Source organism: Pocillopora damicornis, chromosome 6, assembly GCF_964200805.1.
Source record: "Pocillopora damicornis chromosome 6, jaPocDami1.2, whole genome shotgun sequence".
NCBI classification, from domain to species: domain Eukaryota; kingdom Metazoa; phylum Cnidaria; class Anthozoa; order Scleractinia; family Pocilloporidae; genus Pocillopora; species Pocillopora damicornis.
Genome location: NC_142675.1, coordinates 17,752,809 through 17,767,616, shown reverse-complemented (window position 1 = coordinate 17,767,616; position 14,808 = coordinate 17,752,809). Strand labels below are relative to the sequence as shown.

The 14,808-nt window shown below is 38.8% G+C and overlaps 3 protein-coding genes across 4 annotated transcripts in view; 2 read left to right on the top strand and 1 right to left on the bottom strand.

Annotated features, from left to right (window-relative positions):
- LOC113682002 (multiple epidermal growth factor-like domains protein 8) overlaps positions 1-1,446 on the top strand; it is a 34,492-nt gene extending 33,046 nt beyond the window's left edge. For both annotated transcript variants that reach the window (XM_089210914.1, XM_089210913.1), the window contains exon 34: positions 56-1,446. In XM_089210914.1, the coding sequence (XP_089067040.1) occupies positions 56-848 (793 nt within the window). In that variant the 3' untranslated portion in view covers positions 849-1,446. The remainder of the gene's footprint in view (positions 1-55) is intronic.
- A 135-nt stretch (positions 1,447-1,581) lies between these two features.
- Positions 1,582-8,530, top strand: LOC113682049 (heat shock 70 kDa protein 12A). Its single transcript, XM_027199200.2, has 4 exons — positions 1,582-2,799; positions 4,129-4,356; positions 4,849-5,014; positions 5,805-8,530. The coding sequence occupies exons 1-4, from the start codon at positions 2,500-2,502 to the stop codon at positions 6,881-6,883; spliced, it is 1,773 nt and encodes a 590-aa protein (XP_027055001.2). The 5' UTR covers positions 1,582-2,499; the 3' UTR covers positions 6,884-8,530.
- LOC113682050 (etoposide-induced protein 2.4 homolog) lies at positions 7,116-14,790 on the bottom strand. Its single transcript, XM_027199202.2, has 10 exons — positions 14,532-14,790; positions 13,994-14,063; positions 13,505-13,571; positions 12,935-13,074; positions 12,400-12,473; positions 11,781-11,856; positions 10,556-10,661; positions 9,371-9,482; positions 8,521-8,592; positions 7,116-7,697 (listed from the first exon to the last, which is right to left on the bottom strand). Exons 1-10 carry the CDS (start codon positions 14,726-14,728, stop codon positions 7,580-7,582), a joined length of 1,032 nt encoding a protein of 343 aa, XP_027055003.2. The 5' UTR covers positions 14,729-14,790; the 3' UTR covers positions 7,116-7,579.
- Between the last annotated feature and the right edge of the window lie 18 nt (positions 14,791-14,808).

Below are 14,808 nucleotides of genomic sequence, written 5' to 3'. Positions count from 1 at the left end.
TCCCAGGTTTAGTGACGGCTACTAATTAATTTTCTCGGTCAATTAACACCCGCAGACGAAAGAAGCGAGCATCAGAACAAGATGGAGTTGATAGCTACAGTGGTAACGATAAGGTGAACGTAAAGGTAGCATCAAGTACTGACCTAAACACCTTCGTTTCATACCAAGATAATCACAAGGCACTTGTTATTCGAGATGTTAGGAGACGTCTTGTTCTGACATTCCCTCACATGTCACACTACCTGCGTGACACAAGATTCTATATGGTGTTTGTTGGCCGTGACGGGTCTGGGACCAAAGGTCAGGTATACTTCAGGCAGGACCTGTCCCAGATTGATTTGTTCGTGTTCTTTTCAGTGTTTTTCTCCGCATTTTTTCTTGTGGTTTCTGTCAGCGTATTCGGCTGGAAGATCAAACAGTATCACACACGAAGAAGAGTTATCGAGGTGCAAGAGCATCAGCTGAGAACGATGAAAAACCGGCCATTTGCAACGTACTCGTTTCTCTGTCAAATGAAAAAGCCACAGCCAAGTCTTTGGCGTGTCAAACGTGACATAGCTACTCTCCTATTGCGTGACAGCTCATCGGTCAAAAACAACCATTTACGACTTAGGGACGTAAAGGAACGACCTGTTATAGCCCCTGTTAGTCAAGAGCATACTGCAGATGGGCGCGCATCCGTTACCACAGTAGTGTTTCAACTTCCGGGCAACGAATGCTCTGATTTTCAACTGATGTTAGGTTCTTCCTTGACCGTCGTTTCTAATCAACATTCAGTTGGTGGTGAACATCACAGTCGCAATGGAAGAACATTTGGTACGAGAAGGACAGTCACTTTTACTAATTAATTATTTGTATATAGAGCAGTAAATAATGACAACTTTTTTCCAGAAAAAGTTTTTCCGTTCTTATTCGAAAGTTTAGGTCGTCACGCAAGGCTTGACAGTCGCTGCGTGATAATCTAAATCTTTTGAACGTACCCTCTGTCACGCAATGCCATATTTACGTTTCCATAGGTAGTTAGATGATGAAATTGTACAGAGGAAATGAAACGATTTTGACCTTTGTCGACAGTCAGATTCAACTCATGCATTCTAAATATACGCGATTTTTCTTCTTTAGATCCACTATTTATTTTTTTAATTTTCCCAATATGTGATCACTTCAAATAAAATTTGTCGAGAATGTTATGTGGCAAAAATCGGAAATGATGCGTAGCAATGAAATGATTCAGTGAATTTAAGTAGGTTTTGTATTGAAATCCGACTCATCGCCGCTCCCCTAAATCTCTCCGAGATGTTATTGTTTTAAATAGGCAATTCTAAGGGGAGGTGGAAGGAGAGATGATAACATAACTACTATACACATTTTTAATTAAAAAAGTAAAAACTCATTTCAAAAAAAAATGTGACCTGGAGCTTGTAAAAATAAAATTCTTTGAACTCATATGGTAAGTTTACTCTTTTTTACCTGTGCCATCTTTCTCAGTTATATTTTGAGAACGCACACAATCATAACACTCGAGCGCTCTTAGCTCAAACTCTTATGAATGCTAGGATTCCTTGAGTTTGAAAGTTGTGACTTTGTGCGGTTAAGGTGCTAACAGAGACAAAATTCTTTGAATTTGTCTTAATTTTGTGAATGAAATATTTTCAGGCAGATTGGTTGCAATGACTTAAAAACTTCACATGTGATATACATGATACTCCAAATAATCTGAAAAAAATATATATTTGTGGGTGTTATGGAATTAAGGGGGTGTGTTAAAAGGCCATTTTGGAGGCAAACCTCTCTAAACCCTAGCCAATCTGAGATTACTCTGTTTGGCACATGCATAAATAAATAAAATGAAGAGGATAAGGATTTTCAGCGCAGACCGCCGATGGATATTCAATTATTTAATAACTGAAAAAAACCGAGGTTGCGATCCAATACCTTCTCTAGAGTAGAAAATGTCCCCACAGGAAATTTTTTGGCCATCCGCTCCACACCCTGATTTGTGGAATGTGACAAAAAAATCTCAGAATTTGATCAAAGCTTCTAGTGTTGTCGAAGTATTTTCTATCATATTGATTCTGACGCCAATAATAGTTTCCAACCAGTGAGAGCAGTGGTAGGGATTGTTCATTGAACGATGCTTCTTCTATTGGAGAGGAAACGTCTGATTAGTCATTAAGATTAATAAGTGACAGACGGCCAATTTAATCACTAGTTTGAAATCGTGAGGTCTCTCGCTGAGTTGCAACTTAACAAAGACCGTTCGACCATGCATTATCAGTTCAGATTGAATGATCTGTTATCTCAACAGCTATCGACAGCGTTTGGTCAACACAACACATCTGGGCAAGAATACCTTTGTCTCCGATGACGTCGGCAATATAACTTTGTCCAATGACAATTCTTCACTATATCGGGTTAGCGGAATATCAGATCACCAGGGGACTTTAAAAACGATTCTCGTTTCTTCGGAACACATTCACCCACACATATTGCTCTAACATGGAAGAAAGAAAGCGGTCTGTTACTGTTGCTATCGATTTTGGAACGACATACTCCGGGTTCGGTTTTGCTGAAGCAAAGGTTTCGGGCGAGTCGGGTATACAAGTATTTCGCGGATGGGGTCGTGGCCAAGGATTCAGCTTCTACAAAACACCAACCAGCGTCCTATTAGCGCCGGATGGAAATTTTAGTAAATTTGGCCATGCTGCTGTCGAAGCTTATGCCAAAAATCTTGCTAAAGGAAATAATCAGGATATCATTTTCTTTGAGAGGTTCAAGTTAGTTCTCTACAATACAAAGGCAAGTGGTTTGTTTACGCTTTCGCGTCCAGCTCACGGGTACCTTTTGTCCCAGCTTTTATTGATTTCTTAAAAATTCCTACATTTTTTCTTTCTCCTCCTGTCTCCTTTCTGCTCTGATCTAATTTATAAGTTTTGCCTCTGAATTCGTGTTGATATCTATAGTGAAAAATGCCGTTCAAAATTCTGTGGCAACACAGCAAAGAGAACATTTTTGAAAAACCAACGTGTCTAAGTGATTGTGTGAACTGATGAAAGAAAAAGCCACGCACGCTGATGTTTTGTCTTGTTGATATTACCGACAGCCTAAGCATTCCTCACGAAAGAAAGCACTTTAATCAGATATTGAGGTGAAATTTCTGCATTATAATGCCTTCTGCAAACAGTCTCATTTTCTGGCGTTGTTTTTATCTTTTCTCAGCATGAAATTAGGACATATTACAAAAGACCTATTTAAAGGAGACCGCTCTTTTCTCGAAGCTCATTTTCAACAAAATTAATCATGGCTTTGCTGCCAAATTGTCTTCTCGTTCAGAATATTTCTTTAACTAATATACGATCAAACCGATTTTTCAAATGTAATTTTCTGGAACGATATTTAATCAGGTTTTCGCTTTGTTTATTTGTATGCGATCAAGAGAAGATTCCAGTTTTGTCAAAACGACCTGACAGACGAGGTCAATTGATCCTAAGTATTTATGTTACAAAAGTAGACAGCTCAAATTGGTTTAATGTGACACGCCTCCGATTTTTCTTTAAGTGTGGGCCGCTGTTAAATACTGGAAAATTCAAGAACAATGGCTAAATATCGTTATCAGGTGTTTCATAGCACTGAATTTTGCTTTGGTGGTCTTTCAGCTCTCGAACCTAACCACCATTAAAACACAGGATCAATTCGTCACAGTTTCGTCTACAAATGAAAAGAATAACATCGCAAAGCATCACATAAGTATCAAGTCGAACTGATGAGTAAGGTCGTCTCATCCTCGTTAATTTTGTTCTCTCCTAAAGTGCGTGGCGGAATTTTGATGTAACAATTAGTAAATAGATTGTGTAAACACCTGGAAGATCGCGGGCCCGTTTTCCAATCTGCTAAGTTAATTTTTACCGGGCTTGGAAACCAATGCCTTATCCTTTAGTTTAGAGCAATCTCTTAAGCGACCTCAGTATAAAAAAATAATATTTCTGACTTGCTTTTTTAAAATAACCGGGAGGATGAATAGGGCCAAGATGAATGAATAAAATGAAACATGCATGACTGAGTGTTGTTGTAAATATTTCTAAACACGGACCGAAAAAATCCAAAACAAGACTTGACTTTCATTGTTAGGCTCTTTCCAAGGACACCAGCCTGATGGCATCAAGTGGAGCAGTAGTCAAAGCTTTGGACTTGTTCTCAGTGTGCCTGGCATATTTGGGTGACAAGGCAATGGAATGCATCAATGCCAGTGGTCAGCGGGGTAAAACTTATGAGTCGCGTGATGTACAATGGGTGGTAACGGTTCCCGCCATTTGGGAGCCGACTGCCAAAGAATTCATGCGCGAGGCAGCTTATAAGGTAATTCATAAACACTTCTTTTGCTTGAATCAATTTAATCTCTATAGAGTACCGTATATGCATTAAGCTTCATAACTGTAGACTCTTTTCCAAGAAGTTAAGACTAAATTCAAAAGCTTTATGACACTTAAAAGACATATTCTGTAATAATTTGTTTTAGGTGAAATACACTAGTAACCCCACTCCAAAATTCTATAGTATGGGCTCGTAGAAAATATTCTTTGTACTGACAAACGAACAGTAAAGATAGACCTTCCACCACTACAACGACCTCTTGGTAATACTTTAGCTTAAACGCGGGACCGGTAGAGAGAGAAGTTTTCAAGAGCGATGGGAAGGGGAGACAGGAAAGCTCTTATGTTGCTCTTTCTTTCGACCCCGCGCCATCAGTAAACTCATCTGTGATGTATTTGTACAGATTCTCTGTTGGCTTGATACGAGCATATTGGTGTCACGCAAGTCATTTGTATAACGAGAGTTCTCTTCTTACAGGCAGGATTGGCGTCACCTGACGACCCAGACCAACTATTGATTGCTCTAGAACCTGAAGCAGCGTCGTTTTACTGCAGGACGCTACAGATGAAAGACTTCCTGGGGGAGACTGGAGACGAATCAGTGAACGAAGACCTGGCTTCATACGTCGTTATAGATAACGGAGGTCAGATATTTCTTCTTACTCGAGTCATGAATCAGCCTTGTTTCTGTTTTGGTTGAATTTCGCATTTCATACCATTACTACAATGCAGTTGTCGTTTAGCGAGAGTAAAATAACAGTTTCTTTAAAGATTCCCTCAAAATGCCTTCTCTCTATGATTTTAAAACCAGTGCAAGTGGTTATTTGATTTGATTTGAGAATAATTTATTGGTGCTCGTGCTTACGAGGCTCATTTTAAATAGAAAGATTTTGAATTTGACCTCACTTTAAATGAGAGTTTTAGAGACTAGGGAATAGCTTAGCACCTTGCGTCCTTAAGGCAAACTAAGCAGCAAGATATCCGATCGGTCATTCGCACCTCTAAGCTCATTCCCAGGTTCTTTTCTCCTCTCAGCGAAGAGAACAGAGAACCTGGAAATAAGGTAAGCGCGCCTTTACCACTCACGTCACTGTAGTTAACTGAACAGGCTTGGGCAAGCGCTAATAGAGGTGGAGATTAGTCAGAGCCCGAAACTCCTAATCAAGTTCAAGTAAACGATCATATTTTGAGTACGCTTTTGAAGGTAATTCGTGTCTGTTTTGGTTTTACTTTAATAAAAACTTCACGATTGGTCCAGAAAATCCGCACCATCCTTTCAACCACTAAGAAACCAGACTAGGATCAATGACGATTGGTTATGCGTTTTTCTCATCGGCTCCTTCTGATATTTACCTTCATTATGATTAGCCGCGGTGATTGTTTTGGGTTTGGTTTTTACGAAGTTCAATATGAGCTTGCTCCTACTCCTTTCAGGCGGTACTTTGGACATAACAGTACATGAAATACAGGAGGACGGCACGATCCGCGAGATTCACTGTCCAGCGGGTGGCCAACTGGGAGGCATACACGTAGATAGGGAGTTCCAGAGCATGCTGGTGACAATATTTGGAGAAGATTTTATCAACAAGTTCAGAAGAGATTTCCCAAACGACTGGCAGAAAATAATGAACGATTTTGAGATACAAAAGAGAGCTCAGGAAGGCGTCGACAACGAGGAAGTCAGCATAACTTTACCATTTAACTTCGTGAACGCCTATTCACGCGACATTGGAAGTGACGAGAATATTAACGAAAGATTGAAGATGAACTACAAAAATAACCAAGTGCAGGTTAGTAACGGTTACCTAAGTCTTAGTCTAGAGGTGATCAGTGGTTTTTATGAACCAGTTGTGCAAAAAACCGTGGGCGTTATCCAGTCCCTCTTGGAGCAGATCAAAGACGCAAATGTGAACACGATGTTTCTGGTAGGCGGTTTCTCTCAAGCACTACCACTGAGGAAAGCTATAACCCAAGCCTTTCCTGACATGAGGGTTTTGACCCCCCGCGATGCCGAGCTGGCCATCATCAAAGGCGCAGTGATGTTCGCTCAGGCACCAGATTTGCTCACAACCCGGGTTATGGCCAAAACATACGGTATCGACATCAATGAAACTTTTGACCCAAGTAAACACCCAGACGAGAAGAAGACAGACATTTGCGGTGTCAGCTACTGCGAAGACGTTTTCGATATTCTGGTGAAAGAGGACGAACAGGTGAAGGTTGGAGAGAAGAGAACGTTTTTCTTTTCACCTGTGCACCCGGAACAGACAACAGCTTCACTTCGTTTCTTTAGCACTCACAACAAGAAGGTGCAGTTTGTGACAGACCAAGGAGTCACAGCAGAGAATGTGGCCTTTCAGATCGTCAGCCCGGATGTTTCCAAAGGGATTCACCGCAACATAGAACTGGATGTCTACTTTGGCGGAACTGAGATCAAAGTCTTTGCGACTGACGTCACTTCTGGAAGTTCTGCCAAGGCCGCGCTGAGACTAGTGACCAAGAATTTAACATGATCTCACAGACAAACGAGCAAGATTTTCGTAGACGACTTAAAGAAAATTCCTCGTACAAGTTATTCAAACAGGAATTATTTTCATTGAACTTGCTCTAGTCACATTAAAATACATAATAAAAATATTCTGAGGGGAAAATAAACAGCTGGTATCATAAGCAATCTACTCAAGTGAATGAAAAATCCTTGGAATGATCACATTTTAACTTTTAAGTTCGATTTCTAAACAGGCATTTTAATTTCCCATGTTTTTATTGCTTGCTTTCCTATAAAATTCTAACTTTTTACCTAAACTATGATGCATTGATGATCCATTTGCGAAATCATGAAGTTGTTTTCCATGTAAGAAAAAGTTACCAAAACAGTGTGAAGACAAAACGTCCTTGCGTTAACTCTTATCTGACTTGTTTCCTTCCTGGTGGCTTTAGCAGACCTCACGTGATGCTGTCACGACGACACACTTTAGGAAATGTTTTTTGTGTGACAGTCTAAAAAACAGACAACTGCGAATTCGACTTTTTTTTTCCGACCAATTCCCGCCAAACTATGTTCGTGATCAGTTTGAGCTGATTACTTTCCGGACTAAAATCGTTGCTTCCTAAGGTAATTCTCTCGTTTCGTGCATCTTTTCCTCCCCTTCACTTGTTATTTTGTGAAGTAACCTGGAGATTAATGGTTACCAAACTCCTTCTCTTCATCACGTGCCCACGGTCGAGTCAGGGCTGGTAGACTGAGTCCTACTTGGCACAGACTTCCCCATTAGGATCTTGTTTGTTAGACGTACTACCACGTAAAACAGCCTCACTGGTACTTGACTGAAAAAATAAAATGGATGTACTAATAGTGCGCTTTGCAAAACAGACCTTAATCTCGTACGATAAACTTCTCAATATGAATCAAAGTCCATAAACACGTCGTGGTACCAGGAAGAATAATTTAAACTAAGGCTTCAAACCTAAAAGTAACTATGTCAAGCGTTCCCGTCATGTCGTCTATACCACCAAATTTTGTTCTTGGGAACTTGCGATACTTTATCTCCTGAGGGGAGGGTTAGAGGATTATTGGGGGACCACATGCTTTTCAGAGGGGGATGGTAGGGAAGAATCAGTCGTCGTGGCAGAGTACTAAGGGGGGGACTATAGAAAATTTGACTACTCTTGAGGAGGGGGGGTCCTTAGGAATATTACAGAGCCTTATGGCCTTAAGATAAGTTCAGTGCCAATTTTTTTATCTTAATTATCTTGTATCTGTTATGAGTTTAAAATAATTTTTTTCCTTTTGTAATTAGTTTTTGGCACTGATCCTTTTCAAACTAGGTAAATAATTAAGGCGGCTTATTTTAAGGAATCTTGTATTCTGTTTTAAGTTGTCCCCAAATTGATTGAAGTGACTTGTTCAATGTAATTAATTCGGATTAAAGGATCAACCATGGGCACAACCATGGTCCCCCCGACCTCTACGCTCCCTTCCCCCGCTCGAAAGCGATAAATAGTGACCAGTTCCTTAGCAATTTCTTTTTGCCGAGGAAGACTTTTCAAAGACATGCTAGCCCAAATACGGCTTTAGCCGTAGGAAGTTAGAGCAAACCGATAGACCAAGAAAACTTAACGATATCCTCAAGGAAATAAAGTTACTTACTTTGTTTCTACGACTTTTGCTTGATTCCCGCTGATAATAAAAATGGGAAACAGTATGGCAAACACACAGCCGCTATGGATAAGGAAAACCACCGTTATTTTGATTAAAGCTGTGAAACAAAACTTCCCTAGACTAGTCCCCTCATATTTGACTGCACTACAATGCAAGTGTTTTCAATGTGAACAAAGAGAACGCCAGTCTACACGGGAATTGGGCAACCCTTCGACCACTGGGAGTGACTAGCATTGAACGCAACCCCTGAATCAAAACATTAATGTTGTGAGAATAACGGGATTGATCACCAAGTAAAGAGGCTCTTGATTGCTATACAAATTCTCCTTTCGCGCCTTAGGAAATGTATAGAGAACAGTTGGAGAATATTCATACTGATGTTGGGTGTCAAGGCCAAACGATTGGCGACAGTGTCATGGAATAAGGTGGGAGGGGGGGTAGGGAAGCAAAGACTCTTTCCTTGGTTTCAAGGTCGGATGGGTTTTGGTTTTTAGGAGATGATTTAGGAAACGTCCATTTTGTACGAAAATGTAAAAAATCTGTGGCGTTACATAACAACGCGAGAAACGCTTTTTGCGCTCGCAGAGACACCTTTTGGTCACTAATAACCATTCCGTTAAGAACATCGTTTTCCGCACTTTTCATTATGGAAACGTTTTGCCGCTCTTTCCAAGCAGGACATGTATTTCCGAATTCTTCAGTTGATACTCGTTTTTCATTTGGGACATGTCTTATGTTCCCATGCTCTCTAATCCGTACATGCTATCTGTCACCCCCTGAGAAGTAAGCATGGCCTTCCCCTGTCATCACACTTGCGGTAATTTTATCCTGTACAAACCTGATTATAGTGGAAGGTGCTAGTGAGGTGAGAACAGCAAGAGGAAGTCCAAATCCCACGAAATATGGCCAGTTACATTCCATGTACGTGAGTCGCTTTGGGGCGGGCCATCCTGTAAAATACATTCCAAAGAAACAACATTAGATTGAACAAGACGATATACCAGCTGATCCTCTGAAAATTTGACATCGGTGAAATTATAAGATTCCGTATAACCCAATAGTTTCTCTCGGTTCTCCTTGTTTGATTTTGTCACACCACAGGCGGCCCAAGCTCCAGCTGAGAGATGATCATCTTGGGAAGTAACAGTCATGGCGAAGTTATAAGATTTTGTATGGGAATATTTACGACCGCTCAAAGGAATAAAAAATAAGTCAAATTCTCAATAAAAATAACTCACTTTACTTCCACAGTGCATTGCTTGTTATCTGACCGCTTACTACGTTGAAGAGAACCTATTTTAGCGAGTTATCCATTTCGAGGTTTTCTACGTACATAAGATGGTCAAGATAAGCCCAAGGCTGCACATTCTATTTCCGAAAGTAAGTAAGCGAAAGCATAGTAAGCGGTCAGATAACAAGCAATGCCCTGTGGACGTAAGGTGAGGTATTTCTATCGAGAATTTGACTTATTATTTCTATTCCTTAGAGCGGTCGTAAATATTCCCATACAAAACCTTATAATTCCGCCATGACTGTTATTTCGCAAGATGATCATCTCATAGCTGGAGCTTGGGCCGCTTGAGGTCACACACCTCATTCCAGTGAATACGTTGCGTTGCCAGACCAACCCCTCCCAGATACAGATCGAAACTCCCTGTATCCTATACTTTGCTTAAAGTTATCACTTGAAAACTTTTAGGAGCTGAGAACCTCAGAGGTCTGAGACAAGAGCCTTGAGGCACCTTGCGAATCCTCCAAGCACACAGCCTTATTCAGCAGGCTACAGTCACATCTTAACCCTTTAATTCCCAAGATCTGATTATTAATTCTCTCAATAGCTGTTACACATTTCCTTGCAGATTAGTTATGAGAATTTGGTATTAGATCAAGATGATAACTTCTGCTTGATAGGTTGGCATATTCTCATTACCTGTTTACTGGATGATGTAAGGATAATATAGGGAGAAAGTTCATATTATATCACTACTAGTTAACTAAAGGAAAATACTAATCTTTATCTCACCCATATTCACCCACTTGTACTCAAAGGAATAAAGGGAGTACAGCAGACACATATGAGCCAAACTGACCACAGGACCAACAATTGGAAGAAATCCTACAACCACGGCCTAAAAAAAAAAAGAGTAAGGTTATACTTTTTACTTCTCTGGCTAACTTTTGCCAAAGAAAATGAGTCACTTTGATTGTACAGTTTTTTTTTGGCTGATTTGTGATTCAACAGTAGTCAAGTGCTAAGATCTTATTGGACAGAGGCAGATCCAGGATTTTCATCATAAGGGGGTGCACCAGTTAGAAATGATCTAACTGGAGGGTGACAAACAAATTTTGAAAGTGAACTATGGAGAAGAAGGCTTATGACAAGGTAATCATGGTGAACTGCTGAGAAAACATACCATTTACATGGCACTCCACATAAATTCCTCAACATCATCTTGTGTTTTACTTCAACACCAATAAACCACAGTTTTTTTTCCTTTTCTATTTGCAAAATATTGATTTATCAGGAATCTGCAGGTCATTTCAGGGGGGAGGGGTGCACACCCCCTGCATCCCTCCCCTAGATCTTCTCCTGTTTCACTTGCAATTATTTTGCTTACTACTCAGTTAGGTATTTATCTGAACCTGTTTGTTTAAAAGGAATAAAAATTTTTTTGTCAAGAAACTTCAAATGCAAAATTTCAAACTACCCATATGTGGTTTTCAGCAGATTAACAGAGTGTAAACTTCAGCCCTCAACTTTCTCTCTCTTTCAGCCAAATAAATTCTAGTGCCAAATAAACCCTTCACAGGTTTATTTGCAACCAACATATAGACCAGCTCCCAGTTGGCTTGTTAGCTCAGTTGGTAGAGTGCTGCTCAGTACTGCAGAGATCATGGGTTCATATCTCAGACAGGCCTGAATTTTTTTCAGGCCTTATTTTCACCACTACTATTTAACTAGTGATCATAAATCCTAGTGTTTCAAAACATTCCTATTAATACGAATGACTCTCACAGAAAACATACATCAACTGTATACCATGAGAACTTAACTACTGTAACATACAGCAATTTATAAGTAAATTTTGATAACGAATGTCAATGACAGACTAAATAATGCATCAACTCATAACTATTCAACTAATAATTTGAACCAAAAAACAGCTTACATACAGAAAGCCTTTGCCATACTGATTTCAAAACTCAGACAAAGTCTTACACAATTGGAACAATCTATTATGAGTTACCTGCACAAGAAAAAGCACCTGCAGCAAAAAGCTAAAGAAGAAGTCAGCCACTGTTTTACTGATGTGGGATGACACACTGAAATCAAATTTCAAATCTCACATCAATACATATCTCTTACTAACTGAATACAAGGTCTGTACTGTAAGTTACTGACCTGCATCTACAAATCCCAGTGGAAAACACAAGTTTTCATAACTTACAGTCAGACCAAGGAAACAAGTTTAGTGAAACATTTAGTAAATCTCTGAGTTCAAATAGAGTGGAAGATTTTAAGTCAAACAAACTTTTGAATTTTGCCGGCCATACAGTGAAATATGGTCTGCTAAACTAACCAATTATACTGCAGATACTAACTTAAGGGATATAATAAAATATTTTTAACTATTTCTTTTAACTGTGTGATAGATTGAAGTTAGTAACATAATGAAAGCAAATAATTTCCAATATAACCAATTATACTGCAGATACTAACTTAAGGGATATAATAAAATATTTTAAACTCTTTCTTTCAACTCTGTTATAGATAAGAGTTAGTAACATAATGAAAGCAAATAATTTCCTCTAAATATCACAGAACTGATCCCATAATTTGAAAATTCAAGGACTCAACATATCAACCTTTCTTTCTTGAATGAAGCCAAGAATCCAAGAGGCCTTCCTCTAGTGTTGCGGTATGCAGAATCAGCTATCTCCTAAATCAAATATTACATAATGCATAAGAGGAAAATCCTGTTAAGCCTTTAACACCCAAGATCTGATTGTTAAATCTCCCCTCTTGGTGTCAGATCAGGATAACAACTTTTACCTCATTAGTTTCAATATTCTCATTACCTGTTTGTGGGATAATGTATGGATATTATAAGAAGTTACCTGTTGATTACTTCTAAGAGTTCAAAGGTTAAACAGATCTCTTGAGCTATGAAAGCATACACCTTTAGGGGCTTCCCTCTGTTGCAGGAATGGAATTCAAACATTTGAATTTCCAGGTTCTCTGTCCATCTGGGCTACTTTTATACTTTTCATTTTATGTAGCTAAAGTTAGAATAATTCAAACTATAACATCTCCAGATAATGCAGAGAAAAAAAATTCAAATTGAAAAGCAAATGAATACAAGTGGAATTTGTGATATAAACAACAGAGATAAAAAGTTACCTGATACCATAATGAATTGAGTGGCTTGCTGAGCCAAAAGAGAGGTAACACCCACAAAGCACTGAACAAATATGATAACAAAGGTCCCATCCATCTCCATAGCCACAAACCCTGATGGTGTGCATTTCCAACCAGTGTATCTATGGTCATTATTATAAATATACTTGCATTTTTCAATCATAAAGGGATAAATTTGCAATCAATTATCATTCAATACTCATTTAAAAAAATAATGGAAATAATAATCAAGTTCTGATTGGCCAAAATCTGTTTCATAGCCATGTGATCAGAAGCAGAGCTCATCTTAGATTTTTTAGTATAAATTCTTGTCACTTGACTGCTGATACCGTATTGATATTGTAAGGAAAACTTCTGTCTTGGAGGCTCATGGGAAGGTTAATGGTTGAAGTATCTCAGTGGTCCAAAATCTTAAATCCTTGATTCTAATTGGACCAACAAAACTAAGTTACAACACATATCTAAAATCACTCAGCAAGGAATGAAAACTGCACTTCTAGAGTTAAAGAGAAAAAAAAAGTAAAGGATATATTTAACAAAAAAACTACTTACTGAATATAAAGTGAGTAAAAAATTGTAGCCCAGGAAGGATATAATTCTCAAAGAGAAAAATACTCATCTAGAAGAAAAAGAAAAGGAAAGAAAACAAACACCATCAGTACTGTAAGTAAGTTTCCTTGATCAGAAATACTTAAAATTAGGATCTTGGGAATCATCTGTCATCTTGGAAGTCACCTGGCAAAATTTGTGTGTTAACCGTTTCACTCCCAAGATCACTGTCATCTTGGAAGTCACCTGGCAAAATTTGTGTGTTAACCGTTTCACTCCCAAGATCATATTGAGTAATTCTCCTTACTGTCTGCTATATAATTCTTATAATGTTTGTTCTCAAACCCCAGACATTTCTCCTTTGCACTCTGATTCTCAACCACAGAAAAATCACAGGTAAGTGAGGCCATTGGTGGGTTTATATGTGAAGACACTGCTGTATCCAGTTGTTAAATTCAGAGAAAGTTGAATTATACTGGCCGGGGTACTTACCCAAAATATTCCACCATTTAGCATGCAGCACTGCAACATTTTGCTGTAAATATCTTTAGCTCCTGTAGATCTAAAAACACATTCCACTCGAAATATAAACATCTCAACCACAAATTTTGCTAAGTTAGTATAATTACAATTGCAAACATTTAGCAACTGTGACAGAAATGATGAATAATAAAAGACATCGACGCTTCAGCAAGACGGGTACTTAGTTTTCACTAACCATGCATAGTCTGAAATCGTTCCAAATACTGTACCTACGCTTTTCAAATAGCTTATACGTGACGGATGATAGGTCCAAGAAAGCTTAACTTTGATCTCCTTTGAATTTTGCCCTCAAGCAAATAAATATTAGTTTAAGCTTACATGACAATAATTGTGCCCTGATGTCAAAGGTTTCCTCGTTTGTCAAAGGAAACTCTATCTATGGAACTGATCATAAATAAAACGTAACGCATCAAACTGCTTGACACTTAACTTGACATTAATTATTCTAGTTGGACTTCACCCGCTTGAAATGGTATTTCTTGCATACCTGTCTGTCTTTTTATCGAGTTCATTTTGCCTGCCTCTTTGCCTTGTTCGTCTAGAGGACTGCGGGTCTGTTTTAAATTGGTCTTCCGTTTGTCTTTCCTCTAGAATACTTCCCACTCTTAGCAGCACAATCGTTCCAAGTAGAGAATCTTTCAATCCATGCCCGAAACCAAGAATTATTGGTCTTAATTCGCTCATATTTCCTGTGCGTTTTTATCATACTTTGTTATTATTTTTTTCAAATAACTCTTGTCCAGTCTCTCACGGCAAGCTTGGTA